Source organism: Lissotriton helveticus, chromosome 9 (genome assembly GCF_964261635.1).
Source record: "Lissotriton helveticus chromosome 9, aLisHel1.1, whole genome shotgun sequence".
Lineage (NCBI taxonomy): Eukaryota > Metazoa > Chordata > Amphibia > Caudata > Salamandridae > Lissotriton > Lissotriton helveticus.
In genome coordinates, this window is record NC_136070.1 from 917,727,345 (window position 1) to 917,742,344 (window position 15,000).

At 38.4% G+C, this 15,000-nt stretch overlaps 1 protein-coding gene across 3 annotated transcripts in view; it reads right to left on the bottom strand.

The window, feature by feature from the left end:
- Positions 1-15,000, bottom strand: part of LOC144783056 (uncharacterized) — a 690,025-nt gene that overhangs the window by 156,104 nt on the left and 518,921 nt on the right. For all 3 annotated transcript variants that reach the window (XM_078662228.1, XM_078662229.1, XM_078662227.1), the window contains exon 9: positions 12,525-12,581. In XM_078662228.1, coding sequence (XP_078518354.1) covers positions 12,525-12,581 — 57 coding nt within the window. The remainder of the gene's footprint in view (positions 1-12,524; positions 12,582-15,000) is intronic.

The following is a 15,000-nucleotide window of genomic DNA, read 5'->3' on the forward strand; positions in this document are numbered from 1 at the left end:
CATCTGTGCCCTCTATACGAGTATAAAACATGTGGATGGACTTAATGCAGTAAATGTATTTTTTGGACCAACGTAGCATTGTTTACAAACAACATAATGCAATGATTTTAAAGATGATACAGTTGTGTCTAAATAAAACATTTCTTTGTTGAAAAGAAAAAAGTTATCAGCAGCAGAGGGGTGTCGCTATGGGGGCATGTTTCTCCCCAACCTATGCATGTTTACATGTAGGGTGGTGGGAGGAACATGTCCTCAGGGGTACTCAAACTGATTTGTGAATCTAATATAGTCCAGTTTTGGAGATTCATTGATGATATCTGCATGATATGGAGGGGCACTGAGGAGTCAGCTAGACGTTTTGTGAGTTTGATTAATGACAATGATCTTAATTTGCAGTTTACTGCAGACATAAGTAAAACAAATATTAAATTCCTTGATGTTGAGATTTATGTGAAGAACAATATAATTGAAACTAAGTTGCACAGGAAGAAAACTGCTGGGAATGCAATTATGCATGCCAAAAGTGCACATCCGGGGCATTTGATCCGGAGTATACCATATGGGGAATTCCTAAGAATGCACAGAATTTGCAGCTCGGACTCAGATTTAGAAATATGCCAAACAGAAGCACAGGAGAGATTCCTTGCTTGTGGGTACTGTCTAAAACATTTAGAGCAGGCTAGGAACAAGGCCAACAGTCATAGTAGAGATGAATGCCTTCATACCTTGGCTGGGTCTAGGAAGAAAAGTATGACAGACAATTTAGATACCACCACTAGACAAGAACAGATTAGACTTATTACTACGTTCAACACCGAAGGAAGAAAAGTTCGGGGATCATTAACACACATTGGCCATTGTTAAAAACTGATATTACCCTAGCACAGTTTCTACCAGAAGAACCATCAATCACCTTCAGGAGGGCACCCTCTATGAGGGATGCCTTAGTGAAATCTAGTCCGGAGGTGGTCAACTCCAATAGCTGGTTATCTAACAAGACAGGGTTCCGTAAGTGCATATCTTGCAGAGCATGCAAGTTTGGAGTTAACACCAGTGAATACTGAACAGCAATATTAGCCCTATTAAGATTAAAGGGTTATATACGTGCCGCACAGAGTATGCGGTTCACGTACTAGAATGTACCTGTAGGTTAAAATACATTGGCAGTACAAAGCTGCACGTTTTTTACCGTATTTTGCAGCACTTGAGGGCAATTGTTAACTCGGATGAGAGTTATCCAGTAGCCCGGCATTTTAAATTGGTGCACAGCAAAAATCTGAATGACCTGAGTTATTATATCATAGACTCAGTACCCAAGAGTATAAGGGGGGTGGGGAACAGAGAAAAACAACTCAGGCAATTAGAATCGCAGTACATTATCTTATTAGATACTAGGATCCCCAAGGACAGGGGAAGACCTGCATAAGTTTCTTTAATTAATAGCAGGATAGAGCTATGTAACCTCTAGGTGTGAGTACAACCTATTAGGAAAAAAGTTGTGGTGAACATTTATTAGGTTTCAAATCTGTGTTACCATTTTTTTACACCTATTGGTTACCAATCCCTTAGTAATTTTTGCTGCAAAAGCACAGTTTCCCCTTATCTGTGTATAGCACATATGCAACAATATGGGCTCTGGAGTTGGAGTAGAGTATCCAACATTAGAACAACAAGAGCTATATCAGAGCAATGAACGATAAGGAATAGCAATGGATACTAATTGAGTAGGGACTACCTCTATTAATAGGGAAAGTAAAAGAGGTTAATCAAATGTATGCACTTGCATTTAAAATTGTATATAATATATTTTTCCGGGAGGTTGAGCTATGATGTAATTAATTTTAGCTGAACGTCCGCTAATCTGAGTAATTTCTTATGACACTTTTTAATCCTGGAATTTTGATATAGAATTTTAATATCATTTTATCCGTGGTATTTTGCACTTTGCACTATTTTGCACTTTAAGAATTCATAGCACAGGCACTTTATTAGTTTTGACCTATCCTGTTGGCAAGGTAGAGCTTAAGATATACTACAGTATGTCTATACCAAGTACTTAAGCCACGTTACTTGAAGTGAGAACAGGAACTAATGTGTTGACTCTGTAAATAAGAAAGATGATGACAATTATTTATTATTGTTGTTTTTCAAACAGACTAACATTTTTCCAATTATTGTTATGTGCTCTCAAATATGTTGTAAATATATTTATAAGGAATTTTATTATATTTATATACAACTCATGGGGCTTACATTAAGTACTATGGAACTACTATTTATAGTGAAAGTATTTTGTTTAGCTCTATATGCCATGTGATCGGGTTAATCAGGAAGTCATTATTTTTTTTGCAGAGTTTTTTATATAGCGCGAACTAGACCCAAACCGAATCAGGTATCAGAGCGCTTTACATATTTTTCCAGTTACGTTACATTTTACGTTTCCAGTTATTTCATTTTAGGCACGGGGAGATTAAGTGATTTGCCCAGAATCACAGGAGGTTTTGGCGTTGTTACCGAGACTCGAACCCAGATCCCCAGGTCCGAGGTCGAGCGCCCTAGCCGTTAGGCCAACTACTCTCCTCTACATATATATGTATTTAAACACTGTGATGGTATCCAGAGGGTCATGTGAACAAGGCTGCAGTGACGCCGCCGAAACGCTTGATTTACTGCGTTTTGGTGGTCTGTACCTGGGATACTGTGGAGTATTAGCTGCGGTTCAGGATTGTTGGTGTATATATACATACATATACACACCCATATACACACATATATACACACACACACTTATATACATATACACACATACACATATACATATATACATACACACATATATACATATACACACGTGTGTATGTATATATATATATATACACACATATATACATATATACACACTTATGTATATATGTATATATATATATATGTGTGTGTGTGCATGTATGTGTATATATATGTATGTGTATATATGTATGCATGTATGTGTATATGTATGCATGTATGTGTATATGTATGTATGTGTATATATGTATGTATGTGTATATATTTATATGTATGTGTGTGTGTATATATATATATGTATGTGTGTGTATGTATGTATGTATGTATGTATGTATGTATGTGTGTGTGTGTATATATATATGTATGTGTCTGTATATATATATATGTCGAAGTCCACAGTCCTGCAGCGCAACGAACACCAGCGCGAAATCAGGTACAGACCACAACGAAGGAAGAAAATTAAATAAGTGCTTTTAATCCAAAATGGGCAGCAGCATGACGCGTTTCGTCCGGGAAACCCGGACTTGATCACACAACATACCCAGAGACACAGGTGATTTAAATACTGCATACATCACACAAGGTTCCGCCTCCCAACTACCATAGATAGTGAAAACATTTTTAGAACTTATTGCAACCTCAGTCTGTTTTCATAAATACCTGTCTTAAAAATACTTCATATGAGACAGAGTAAAATCAACAATTAATATTGTTAAAAATAAATTCACAATATTTGACTTTGTTGAAGTTATACAGGGCAAGTGCCCTTAGACAACGTGGCAAAAAATATGCATCACTAAATTGAATCCCAGGGGGAAGGCACAAGCTATATGCAGATTAAAACAACCTACACAAAATACAAAAAGTGCTAATAAATACCATTTATGCGCACACACACTCATAGAAGTGTTAACCAAAGCAGCAGACTAGTGAAAACTATGAAAAAAATAAACACCTAAAAAGTGCAATAGTGATATGAATAACGGCAAGTTATTCTAATTTCCAAATGATAGCTGTATATGTCAATTTTCAAAAACAAACATGATGGAGATAGATAACAGGTTAAAGCAGGCAAAATCAATTTCAAAGAGCACAAAATATTTGTTCTCTCTCTTATTTCTCATTTCATTCAAAAAGACTTTGAGGTTTGATTGTAAAAATTAGATAATCCCCATAGCATTCCAAAATTCAGTAAAACCATAAATTAGTAAAACTAGAATTTCATAAGATATGCTAAAATTGATAAGATATAAAAAAAACGTAAGAAATTTGCATATCTGAGGGAAAATATCCTATTTAGACCGTCATCATCACATTGGAGCTAAATGTATATATAATATGTTCAAATATAATGCACAGATTAAATCACAAAAAATTACAGAAAATTGTGAAGGTCCTCACCCATGTTCAGACCATTCGGAATCTTGCTATTCAGAAGTATTATATAATGGCTCTCCAATTGTCGCAGTCTTTTTTCTCTATCCTCTCCTCTTTTAAATAAGGGGACCGCGTCAATCACAAAATATTTCAAATCGTTCAAGTTGTTATTGTGGACTAATTTGAAATGACGCGCAACAGGATAATTGGCATCGGAGTTGACTATTGCTCGTAGGTGTTGTAAAATACGATTAAATACCTGTAATTTTGTACTTCCCACGTACTTTAAATTACAAGTATATTGCAAAACGTAGACCGCATGGTCCGTTTTACAAGTGTACAGGTTATTAATTTTGCTAATAGTCTCTGAAAAAGCTTCCTTATATTCTGTGGTATTTACTCCGAATTTGCATGCTCTACAAGAGCTGCATTTAAAGAAGCCAGATCTATTAGATAGTTTAACAGATTTCTTGATAACTTCTGGACTAGATTTAACTAGCACATCCCTCATGGAGGGAGCTCTTCGAAAAGTTATTGCTGGAAATTCTTCCAACAAGGGTGCTAAAGTGATATCAGTCAGGAGGATTGGCCAGTTAGATTTAACAATCTGTCTAATTTTTCGTTCCTGGCAGTTATAGGTGGTGATTAGTCTGATTTTAGACTTTTCATTGTCTCTTGCTTCTATTTCTTCTGGACTGTTGGTAAGAACTTCAGAGTCACCAAGGGCAATATATATGTATGTATGTGTATATATATATGTATGTATGTGTATATATATATGTATGTGTATATATATATGTGCGTGTATATATATGTGCGTGTATATATATGTATGTGTGTATATATATGTATGTGTGTGTATTATATATGTGTGTATATACATACATACATATATACATATATATATATATATATATGTCAAAGTCAAAAACCACTTTATTCGATTTAGTTAAAAATCATAAAAGCATACTACAATCAATTTAAAAGGGCAATTCAATTTCATGGCAAATTACATACATCAATGACAATTATATACACAGTTTAAAAACAGCTAAAAGAAAGGAGGTAATTGATGGCTAAAAATTACAGATACAAAGAACACATTTCATCCTCCAGGGCAAACCACCTTACTACATTTGCATTCGCCTCCTCCTAATCCTGACAGCAGCAACAAGATAGTTAGCCACACTAAACATAACTAGAGGTGAATCCAACATTTGGAGGTACAGAAGGGCTGGTTTTGCCTGATGAAAAGCTTTGTCCTTTAATAAAGGCACCAGATACTTTTGTCTGTGCATAATGTAAAAATGGCAGAACAGCATTAGGTGCATATTATCTTGTAGTGAAAAATTGTCACAATTACACAGGTGCATCCTCCTGCTTGTACCAACCTTGGCTGTCACAAAGAACCGTATAAATCTGGTTGAACCGGAATTTTACCAGAAGCCACCTATGGAAAGGGATGTTAACTATGGCAAGATACGGTTGTATAGCTAGGCTGGTAATAGTCAAAAAATGGGCTCTAACCATGGGCTTTATAAGTTGTCATTCTTCTCTCTCCATGATTTTCAATTTAGAGAAATTAAGCTTAACCCAGTTTAGATCAGATTTTTTTAACCTCAAAGGGGCGGAGAAAATCTTGGGACGACCAAGTTCCAAGGAGCACTTATGAATATAAGACAGCCAAGCAATATCTTTAAATTTGTCCAATTTTAAACAGTCCATCAGTATTTTATGATTTAAACCTAGGTTGTTATTGGTCCAGGTCCTAATCCATAAAAGAATAGGTGCCATTAAAAGGATATCGGTAATATACCCTAGACCAAGCTCCTGATGGACAGAGAACGTGGCTGTCGATTGGGGGAGCCCTAGTATAGATCGAAGGAACTTATTTTCCTCCCTTTGAATGGTATCACTATTCACATAGCCCCACAGGCCTGAACCGTACCTGGCTATTGCCACATTTTTTGCCCTATACAAGCTTAATAATGCACCACTAGGCTTCCCACCAAGTCTCCTAGAGAAACTTAAAATTGCATTAGCCGAGCTCCTAAACGCTTTAGTTTTGGCTGTAATTTGGGGAACCCAGTTGCCTTTAGTATCATAGATTACACCAAGATATATATATACACACACATACATATATCTTCAGAACAAAAAAGCCAGACTGCAGCCCCGGATCCCCAGGGCCGAACAGACGACTCAACGAATCAGATCTGAGGCAGTTGATTTTATTGAGCAAAGCTGAGCAGAAGCGAAAACTGACGCGTTTCGGGCGGATGCCCTTGATCACAGTCAAATCTTAACCCCTCATGCCTGAACTTTTAAAGTGCTAGTGCACACCATGTGATAACCATAGAAATGGAAAAAATACTATCACTACGTATCACTGGCATGGGTTTGGGGCAGGAAGGAAAACAATCAATATGCACATTTTGAGTCTCCCAAACACCAATTAATATCTGAATAAATTCATTGTGTAAAAACAAGATTGCTTCTGCATAAATGCTCGAAAAAAATATAGAAAAGATGGTAAAATACTGACATATATATACACTTCATAGGCAATTACATATATTAGCAGCCTGCATAATATATACATACTGACCTCCATAAAACTTGATATGGAAAAAAGCATGTAAGCATAAGGTAATGTCGCTAAGCAGACACATTATATCACTAAAAGGTATTATTATGAACAAACGTTCTAAAATACAATATATACCTATACAATATAAATGATATATTATGTGCAAAAACTGCCAATAAATACTATACATATATACAAAAAACCATCAGCCATATTTACAATCTTGTGGGACATCTTATATTGATGGCAACCCCAACTTGGTGCTGATATTGAGGGGACATCTAAACATGATGGCAACCCCTCCTTTCTCAAACCCATTTTCTACGTCTGATAGTTAATCTCCAAATTTTAGTGAAATGTGTGCCCAACATCTAATAAGTGAGATGAACAATTGAAAAAGAAAAAGATTATTTTTTTCTAAATGGATCTGATTTTTTGTTTTTATGATATAGTCCAATAAAGACTAGTAATTTGAGTTCACTCCTAAGTTCAAAGAATGAGAAAATATATAAACAGGGTAAATGAGGAACAAAAAACTAAAAAAGGAAGGGAACAAAAAATCTTGTTTTTAGGTTGCGAGAAATGTCAGTATGATTTCAAATAGGCGGACTTAAACTCCAAAAAATTAACACAAATTGTAGGGTCTCAGCGGGTTACAGAAACAGGGTAAGGATATATGGAAAAGACAATCTTAAAGAAAATGATATAGGTCTTCTGTGGTGTGAGACCATTCCGGACCTTCGTATCCAGCTCTAATATCATTTTAGATTCAAGTTGACAAAGCATTTTGTCTCTGTCCCCTCCCCGACGGGGTTGGGGTACAGATGTCAAAACGTAATAGCTCAGACACTCCAGATTGTTGTTGTGCACACTCTTGAAGTGTCTCGCCACTGGATAAGAAATGCCATTATTGACAATTGCTCGGAGATGCTGTAATATCCTGGCATGTACCGCAAGCCGAGTACTACCGACGTACCTCAGGCGGCAAGTACATGCCAGGACATAAACAGCATACTCCGTCCTGCAATTGTAATTGCCCTTGATCTGTAATGGTGTTGGACTGAATGGAGTCATGTAGGTGCTGGTGTTAACACCGAACTTGCAAGCTCGGCAACTAGAGCATTTAAAAAAACCTCGACGTTGCGGGAACCAGGGTTTTTGTTTTAGAATTTCAGGGAATGGATTGGTGACATGGTTGCGTAAGGAAGGTCCTCTCCTGAATGTGATTTTAGGGTTATCAGGGAGTTCAGGTGAGAGAACACTATCTGTTTGGAGAATTGGCCAACTCTTCGTAAGGATTGATCTTATTTTCCTATTTTGGCAACTGTATGGTGTAATGAATCTCAACACTGATTTTTCAGGGTCTTCACTGTTTGTTGAACTCAGTCCTTTCTGTTGGAGGAGGCAGTCTCTAGACTTCTGATTCATTTTATTGACTGCTTTTTTAAGAGTGTCAACATGGTACCCTCTTCTTCTGAACCTACTCAGAGCTTCCATAGTACACTTCTCCAATTACTCTTCACTGCTGCAAATCCTTTTAAGGTGGAGCAGTTCCCCGTAAGGGATATTTTCAATTGTATGGTGCGGATGGGCACTACTAGTGTGCAGAGTAGAATTGCCCGCAGTAGCCTTTCTATGGAGGGTGGTAGCCAACTTGCCTGACTTGTGGAATACTTTAACGTCTAAGAAATCAACTGATTTGTTACTGATGTGGTGGGTAAACCTTAAGTTGTACTCATTGGCGTTAAGTTTGTCAATAAAAGCAAGTGCACTCAATTCATCCCCTCTCCAAATTAAAAACACATCGTCAATAAATCTTACCCACATTTGCACATTTTCTGTAAAGATGTCGTGATGCGTGCCCATGAGGACCTGCCTTTCCCAATAGCCCACGTGCAAGCACGCGTAGCTAGGGGAAAAGCAGGCCCCCATCGCCACTCCCCTCTCTTGTAAGTAAATGTCCTTGCCAAACATGAAGAAATTGTGATTAAGGCTCCATGCAGCTAAAGCAACCAGCATTTTGCTGTGGTTATAGCAATCTACAGGTCTGGTGCTCAGGAAGAATTTGAGAGCCCTTAATCCAATTTGATGTTCTATGCTCGTATACAGAGCCTCAATGTCAAGCGTAATCAAAAGAGAGTCTTCTGTCCAAGTGGTATTGTTGATTTTGTTCAAGAAATGTCCCGTGTCCTTGATATATGTGGGCAACTTTACCACCAGCGGTTGTAGAAAGTAATCTATGTATTGAGCAAGATGTTCACCCATACTATTGATGGCAGAGATGATTGGCCGTCCGGGTATGGGGAATATTTCCTTGTGGACTTTGGGTATCAGATAAAAACGTGCCATGACCGGTAGTTCAACATGCAGGAATTTAAATTCTTGAGTGGAAATTAAACCCTCCCTTTTGGATTGAAGGAGGAGTTTTCTTAATTTCTCCCTGGCTAGGTCATATTGCTTGACAAGTTTTGGTGTAACACGCAGTATCTGATAATTGATGAGTGGCCTCTGCGATATATTGTTCTTGAGGCCAGATAACGATATTTCCACCCTTATCAGAACTGCACACCACATTGCGGTGGTCGTTTTTAAATTTTTAAACCAGAGCCCAATATTGTTTTTCTTGGTCTTGCTTGATTCTACCTCGATGTTTCACCTGGTGGTATAATTTCTTGAGGTCTGAGATCACTACATCATGGAATGAATCTATTGCATCCTTAGGCATGATGGGCATGAAATAGACGATGGTTTGAAAGGACTTGATCCTGCTCCAATTTGTTGGATTTCAGCAGTCCTTAGCTCCTCTTGTGTTGACAAGTCATCACTCGTGTCATTCATTTCTTCACCCAGCTGGCATAGAGTGAGTAAGCCTCTAACATCACTAGATTGGAGACTTGAAGTGGAGGGTGTTGCTGAGTTTGATTCCGTAGAGTTTGGATTTTGTTTAATTTTGAAGAATTTGGACAACTTCAGTTTCCGGATGTAGCGTAGCACATCTATTCTTGTGGCCGTGTAATTAAAGTCTGTAAGTGGACAGTAGGTAAGGCCAAGACTGAGCAACTGTTTTTCCGCTGTTGTCAGTATCGTAGATGAAAGGTTGATTATTGTTTTTTCATTTGATCCTTGTTCTTGCGCCAGAATTTTTTCTTTTTGCTGTTGTTTTTTGTGCCTGTTTTTTCGGCGTCGCTCTTTTCTGCGGCGGTTGATTCTGGCCCTGTTTTCTGCTGTTTTTGTTTTTGTAATTGCTTCCGTGGGCGTAGAGTTTGCAATCGAGCATTGACTAAAAAATCAATTTCTTCGCCCAAATCCAGCACCATTGAGGGTTCATCATCTTCATCTCCTACTGTTGAGTTGTCACTATAATTGCTACTCAGATTGGAATTGGAGTCACTCGTACTGGGTGCTCGTTCACTGTGATTTTCACGTGTACTGTTATTTGATGAGGTTGCTCCTCCACCTGCTTGAACTGGTGCCTTATTTTGATTGATTTTCAACCGTTTTGCATCCTCAAATTTGCGCGCGAAAGTGTAAATTTTGCCGTGTTCGTAATCATCTTTGTCGCGCGCAAACTTCCACGCTTTGCGCACCTTAAGTTTTTTCTTCATGTGCGTTCACCCTTTCCTGGATCTCCTTTCTCATAGATATAATAAGATCATTGGGTTCAAATTTGAGTAACTCCTCATTAATTGTTTCCAGCTCCTTTAACAAAGAATCACGGTCTATCTCAGCATATTCAATTAGAATAAGTATCAGATTTCGTGAAGCCTCTAAATTACTCTTCCCCCATTTTTTCAACATTTCTGGATGGGGTTTATCATAATTAGGCGCCAATAAAATTCGTAACCCTCATGGAACACGTTCCTCTGCAATGTACATTGTAAGTGATTTGTGTTCCCAACATTTGGTGACTTCGTTTTTCATTACCTTCTCCAAGCGCTTCATGAGAGCCTTAATTTGTGTTTCATCTGAGGGAGGGGGGGGTGTTTGCATTGCCCCCGATATGCCTGCTATATTTGTAGCTCCCCTCTGCGGGATTTTTGGCAAGTTGGAAAACAGTTTTAGTGAGGCCGCCTCCCGCCCCTTCACTGCATCTTCCGTCATTTTCAATTTGGCTTCTGCTAATCAGCGCGTGTGCTCGTTTGCTTAATGTGGTGGGGACCGATATCGAAGCTGCCCCCACCCGCAGATGCCTAATTCCTCCTCACCGCCAAGGTTGTTCACTCACCACACAGGAGTCTCGCCACGCCGATATCAGCCTACTCGCTCAGATTCCACGGAGCGTTTTCGCACAGCGTGCTTCCTACAGCGCTCGGCGCTCTCGGCAGGCTAATTTTTCATGTGGGTGTGTCTATTCTCACAAGGCAGGGTCCATCGTCAAATTCCTGTTACCACAGATAGACCTCGTCCTGGTTGACGACGGCGGACTACTTCAGAGGAGTGGAATCGTAGCGGGAGCAACCACCTTCCGCGGGATAAATCTTCAGAACAAAAAAGCCAGACTGCAGCCCCGGATCCCCAGGGCCGAACAGACGACTCAACGAATCCGATCTGAGGCAGTTGATTTTATTGAGCAAAGCTGAGCAGAAGCGAAAACTGACGCGTGTCGGGCAGATGCCCTTGATCACAGTCAAATCTTAACCCCTCATGCCTGAACTTTTAAAGTGCTAGTGCACACCATGTGATAACCATAGAAATGGAAAAAATACTATCACTACGTATCACTGGCATGGGTTTGTGGCAGGAAGGAAAACAATCAATATGCACATTTTGAGTCTCCCAAACACCAATTAATATCTGAATAAATTCATTAATGTGTAAAAACAAGCTTGCTTCTGCATAAATGCTCGAAAAAAATATAGAAAAAATGGTAAAATACGGACATATATATACTTCATAGGCAATTACATATATTAGCAGCCTGCATAATATATACATACTGACCTCCATAAAACTTGATACGGAAAAAAGCATGTAAGCATAAGGTAATGTCGCTAAGCACACACATTATATCACTGAAAGGTATTATGAACAAACGTTCTAAAATACAATATATACCTATACAATATAAATGATATATTATGTGAAAAAAACGCCAATAAATACTATACATATATACAAAAAACCATCAGCCATATTTACAATCTTGTGGGGACATCTTATATTGATGGCAACCCCAACTTGGTGCTGATATTGAGGGGACATCTAAACATGATGTATTCATATAGATATTATCTCCTCCGGGGCATAGATATATTCAGATATGCCCGGTATCATTAATGTGCAATTTCTAAATATGTATATTAGGGTGGTGTTCTATTATGAGTACATTTTGTATTTTAACTTTTGTATGGTTTTTATCTTGGTCTAACTGATGAAATTTATCAGGTACATAATTATTGTTTACATTTGTACAATTGTATAAATCCTTATAAGAGTATTTTACCATGTTTATCATCCTTAAAATTGTCAATATATGAAAACTCTATTCTTAGAAATTACTTCTTATACCCTATTGTGCTTTCTTTGCACTTATATGAACTGATTCTGGGATAATCCCGCAATTTATAACAGCCACGTAGTATGTTTTTCATGTCTATGAACCTACTGCATAAGCATCTGACTAGTGCAACCAATCACGTTCTAATTAATTTTGCACGCGCACTTTAAATTTGTCCATCCCTCCCCTATGCGTCATGTGACCAAGGCCTCTGTGCAGGCCGAAACGTTATGCTGAGGTGGGCCTTCCACGCTATTAAATAAAATCACTGCTCACCTGCACTCTGGGTCTTCCTCTCTTCTTCTGCGCCGTTGGTATTCAGAACATGGGCTCCTGGTGAGAGAATGCGGAGATTGTTATATATATATATATATATATATATATATATATATATATATATATATATATATATATTTATACATATATATATACACACACATACATATATATATACATACATATATATCCGCAAAAGACTGCTCCCACAACTTCCACTCCCCATACATCGGCGGCGGAGGCGCAGACCCCACAGGACGCCAGGCAAGATGTTTCTTTATTCAACCGTTTACACAAGGCGTTTCGAGCTGCAAGCCCTTGTTCACATGTAATTTAGGTTGTCCGCCATTGTTATTTTTATTGCTAAAGTGACCACCCACTTTTCACCGTCACAGGTCACATGGCCATAACCATAAAAAACAGACTACCCTTGTATGGTCATTATTTCCCTAAGCACCATATGCATTCATTAATGTATCTCAGACATTATGTTATGTTATGTTAGATGTGCTTCTATAGCGCTCGGCTGCCCCAGCAAAGGGGCGTACCAGCGCCTTTACTCACACAGACCAAACCCAAAGCCTAAAGTGCGGGGGCATAACTAAGTCGATATCAAAACTATTGCGATGGAAACAGATACGTTTTAATGGCTCTCCTGAAGTCCATCAGGCCATCCATGCCTCGAAACTCCAGTGGAAGAGAATTCCATAGTTTTGCCGCTAAATAGCGAACGACCAGCCCCCAGCTCGAGAGCGCTTTACCCGAGGAACTGTAACTAAATGCTGCCCAAAGGAGTGCAACGCACGAGATGGTACATAGGGATTCAGAGTGTTACACAGCAGGCTGGGTGAAGCAAATTTAAGTATCTTAAATGGAAGACACAAAGTCTTGAACTTAATACGCTCTGCCACAGGCAACCAATGCAGCTTCCGGATAGTCTTGGAGATAGAGCAACGTCGAGGAAGCCCTAACAACACTGTGGCCGCCATGTTTTGAGTGCGTTGAAGTCAAACAATCTCGGCTTGATTAGCGCCCAAGAGCAGGGAGCTGGCATAATCCAAACGAGATAAAATCATTGATTGGATAATCAATTGACGTGTTGCGGGCTCAAAGAACTTTAGAAGAGGTCTAAGCCCCCGTAGTAGACCAAAACATGTGTTTGAGACCTTCTTTGTATGAGATCGAAAGCTCAAGGAAGAGTCCATCCACACTCCTAGGTTCTTGACTTCAACCTTAGGCTCAGGGGTCTTACCCAGCGCCCTAGGCCACCAGTGTGCACCCCACAGACCGGCATTTTTACCAACTATCAGAACCTCAGTTTTATTGGTGTTTAACTGAAGGTAATAGGAGGTCATCCAGTCGGACACCGCCGTCAAACCATCCCTGAATTTAGAGGCATGCATAGTAGATTCCTCCGTCAGTGCTACCACCAGCTGCGTGTCGTCCGCATACAAGACGATGGCAAGATCCCATTGCTTGGCGACCGCAGCGAGTGGCTTAACATAGAGATTGAATAAAGTGGGGCTCAGGGCAGAGCCCTGAGGAACCCCTTGTTCAATACTTTATACACAAATCATAAATATGTGCAAAATATAGCCGAATTACTATGAAAATTGCTTCAAGAAATATATTTATATATCTCTTCTATAAACAATTTTTTTATAACAGGATAAATCTATTGAATGCTTTCAAATGTAGTCATAATAAAGTGATCATATCATCTCATCGGATAAATCCAATTTCTGGCCCAGAGTTAAACTGTACATGTGAAAATATATGTCTAAAAATCCTAAAATCCTAGTGCAAATCGATGATAAATGTGCAAAAATTGTGTAATTTTAAAGTGCAATGTGAAACCTATATATATATGTACATAGATCAAAAAAAGTATCATAATAGTGCAAACATTTAAAAGCAATTATATTAATAACAGTAAAATATCCTGAACTTGACAAGATACTATTAAAAGACTTATAAAAGGCATTTAGTTTGCTTTAAAAGAAATTCTCATTGGTACTAAAAATCAGATTCAAGAGAAAGTGGTGTACAAGAAATTTTTACAGGATGCTAAACATTTTTAACATTTTTCAGATCCAGCAAGGACACTCTTATTGAATAATAAATAGCCTCATTGTATTCATAAGAAATTGTGTATGTCTTCCGTATTATTCAATCATTTGGGCCATTTACTGTCAAACCCTAAAATAATTTTAGTTTCTAATTGCCTAAGCTGGCGTTCTCTATTGCCTCGTCTTCTCAATTTGGGGATACATACATATACACACACACATATATCAAGACAGGGGTCTCCAGGTCGAAACGCGTCATGCTGCTGTTTCACTGAAGAAATCTTGGAAGTGGTCCGTACCTGTTTCTTTCGACTGCATTGTCGTTTTCAGGATTGTGATATATATATATATATATATATATCAAAATTTCAAGTTTGCAAATAAGCAAAACCGCTCACTCAAGGATA